The 2,902-nt window shown below is 31.5% G+C and overlaps 1 protein-coding gene across 2 annotated transcripts; it reads left to right on the top strand.

The window, feature by feature from the left end:
- Positions 1 to 13: 13 nt before the first annotated feature.
- LOC111886610 (uncharacterized) lies at positions 14 to 2,083 on the top strand. Of its 2 annotated transcripts, none has more exons than XM_023882871.3 (3): positions 14 to 128; positions 581 to 782; positions 1,633 to 2,083. In XM_023882871.3, the coding sequence occupies exons 2-3, from the start codon at positions 600 to 602 to the stop codon at positions 1,906 to 1,908; spliced, it is 459 nt and encodes a 152-aa protein (XP_023738639.1). In that variant the 5' UTR covers positions 14 to 128; positions 581 to 599; the 3' UTR covers positions 1,909 to 2,083. The 2 variants fall into 2 exon arrangements, with proteins under 2 accessions (XP_023738639.1, XP_023738640.1); XM_023882872.3 differs by having other exon boundaries at positions 563 to 782.
- Positions 2,084 to 2,902: the final 819 nt, after the last annotated feature.

The following is a 2,902-nucleotide window of genomic DNA, read 5'->3' as shown; positions in this document are numbered from 1 at the left end:
AAGCAGTGGTATCAACGCAGAGTACTTCGTCGGTCCGCCATTCTCGTCAGTCCAAGCTTCAAAACCCTAGATAAATAATCTCCGTCAAAGCCCCAAAAACGTCGGCATCAGGTCCCTCTCAATCAAAGGTATGCATTTTGTTCTATCGCAGTTTCAGATTTCATTAGGCATTCTCAGTTAAAAGATTATCACACGTATATTAATCGACTACATGCTTTGTACAATTTTCCTAACATCAACTAAATAGACGAGCATAGTCACATCCACTGACATAGATCTAAATCATTGCTTGTCTTCAGTTTTCATTTTCATAGTTTTAGCAACAGTCTCGTCTTCTAAAAAAAGAGGTTCGTTTAGTATTATTTTAACAAATGTCGAGATTCATATGCGATATTGATAAGGATTTTATTCAAAGTTCAACACCAGCATCTCCGATTTCAACTCAATTTACATTTGTATCGACGGAGTGTGTGCCAAATTTGTTCCTTCGCCTCTAACTTTGTTGTTTTCATTTCTATGTTCATATGAAGAGGTAATTTAGTAACTAGTATACATTACACAGTTCATAATCTGGTTTCAGAAAGGGGAGAAGGTGAAAGATGCCACTATATGATTGTATGCTATTGCTGAAGCCTGCTGTTAAAAAGGAATCACTTATAGAATTGGTTTCTCGAGTTGGGAAACATGTATACAGAAGAAATGGCGTTATCACTGATCTAAAGTCACTTGGAACTGTTCAGTTGGGTTATGGTATCAAGAAGCTTGATGGCAGATACTATCAGGTAAATCACTTGCATTTACTTCAAGATTTCCTATAAATTTTGCATGATCATTCCCACTATTTAACTCAGCACATATTTGCTACTTGCTAATTTATGTTTTAGGCCTTGCTCAAGTTGTAAACTTGTATCTAACCAGTGGGAAACTGTTGATTAAACTTACTAAAGCCTCTTCATGAATCTTTCTAAGCTTGAAAATGTAGTCTAATAACAGGGTCGTGTGTATAACACATTATTCAACTGTTTGTGTGATTTTCATATGAGATTATGTTGACACAATGACACCTATCAAACTTGAAGTGCATGAATTGCTACTGTAAGTTGTTAAGGGAACACCTGAACACAAAATTGTTGAATTGACAGCATAATCTTTAGGAGGAAATCTGAAATTGTTCCAAATTGCATATAAATTTTAGTTTCTTTTTCACACCTCATTGAAGTGCCCATTAATTTATAATATGTTCAATTTATAATAACTGTTAGACTAAACTGCAAAAATAGTCCCAATGTTTTGTGTGTTTTTTTGTTTGTAGTCCATAAAGCAATCTTTTTCTATGGATGGTCCTTATTGGAGAGTTTCATTCTGGTTTTGCTCCCTGACTTTAACACCCTGATTTAAGTCTGCTAAACCCTTGTAAAATGACCATTTTGCCTCTCATTATAACTATATAGAATTATTTTCCATGGGACCCACCATTTTACCGAACTACATGTAAATTGAAACAATTATGAAAAAAAACAAAGGTGTACGATGTACCTTCTCTCCAAGTGGTCCTTTTAGTCATTTCCAATATTTTACTCTCTGTGTACTGTGTACATATAATCATTGTCCTTATTATTATTGATGGCATAGGGCCAATTGATGCAAATGACAATGATGACCCCACCAAGCTTTAACAGTGAGCTTCATTATTTAAACAAAGAAGACCGTTTGTTACGTTGGCTTTTGGTCAAACATCGTGACATTAAATTTGGTGGTGAATTTTTCAATGAAGATGATGGTAGAAGTGATTTGAAAATGATGAGAAGCAGTATTTATGATGTTGGTAGTGAAGAAGAAGATGATGATGATGATGATGATGTGGAAGAATATGATGCAGCTTTCCAACAACAGAACAATGATGTTTGAGTTTGAATTTGATAGTTTTTAGGAGTTGAGATTCTAATCATTTTGCATGACGTGTTTTAATTAAAGAATACGTGGTGGTTGTTTCTATCTTGTTTAGTATGTTTGTTTGTTGCGACTTGTGAGGCATCAATAAAACCATCTCTTGGATACCCGTTTTAGGGTTTGATTTGAAGAATATTTTTGAAAAGAATGGAATTTGTTGATGTTTTTCATTTGGTTTGAAAATCTATCAAGAGATTTGAAATATAATTTAGAGGAAATGCCATGATGTGTATACACATGGATTTCCATGTGTAGTACTACAAAGTTAGAAAAAAATGGCATCTTCTTCACTATCTAAAGCTATAAACTCATTTTCCAAATTGACATGGGGCATCATGAAATAGTGAGAAACATGGGTATTTTGGTCATACTTAAGCTCTTGGAAAAAAAAAAAAAAAGTAAATTATACGAATGGATCCTATGGTTTAGAATAATTTATGTGTTTGGTCTCTAATTTTTTTTTTTTTTTTTTTTTTTTTATTTGACAAAATTTTAAAAATGGTCTATTTGTTTTAATTTATTTCCTAAAACAGTCTATGCATTTTTATTTTACTTTTTTTTTAATTTTTTTACATGAATGGTCTTTTTGGAGAAAACTCTGCATGCAAATAGTCTTTAACACTAACGTTCGTTAGAGACAGACGTTAAGTCACCATAAGGACCATTTGTGAAATTTTCTGAAACTTCACATAAGGACTATTTGTGAAATTTTAAAAAAATCTATTAATCTTTGTATTAATTATCATAAATAAAATAAATAGGCAAAAAAAAACGTAGAAAATGTAATATTTATATAAATAAAAAATAAAACTTATTCATTTTAATCAACATACAAATATATTTTATTTAACATATAAATAATTTTTGTTATATAAACTCTATTTAATTTTAATAATATCAGAATATAACACATTTGTTCACCAAGCCTATACATAAAACCAAGCATGATATT

Source organism: Lactuca sativa, chromosome 5, assembly GCF_002870075.4.
Source record: "Lactuca sativa cultivar Salinas chromosome 5, Lsat_Salinas_v11, whole genome shotgun sequence".
NCBI classification, from domain to species: domain Eukaryota; kingdom Viridiplantae; phylum Streptophyta; class Magnoliopsida; order Asterales; family Asteraceae; genus Lactuca; species Lactuca sativa.
The sequence above is the reverse complement of the archived record's forward strand: the minus strand, read 5'-3'. Positions and strand labels throughout refer to the sequence as shown.

Excerpts from the sequence above, each read along its gene's own strand:
- LOC111886610 (XM_023882871.3), top strand. The coding sequence starts at position 600 with ATGCCACTATATGATTGTATGCTATTGCTGAAGCCTGCTGTTAAAAAG. Across the intron at positions 783-1,632 it reads TTGATGGCAGATACTATCAG|GGCCAATTGATGCAAATGAC; the intron begins GTAAATCACTTG and ends TTGATGGCATAG.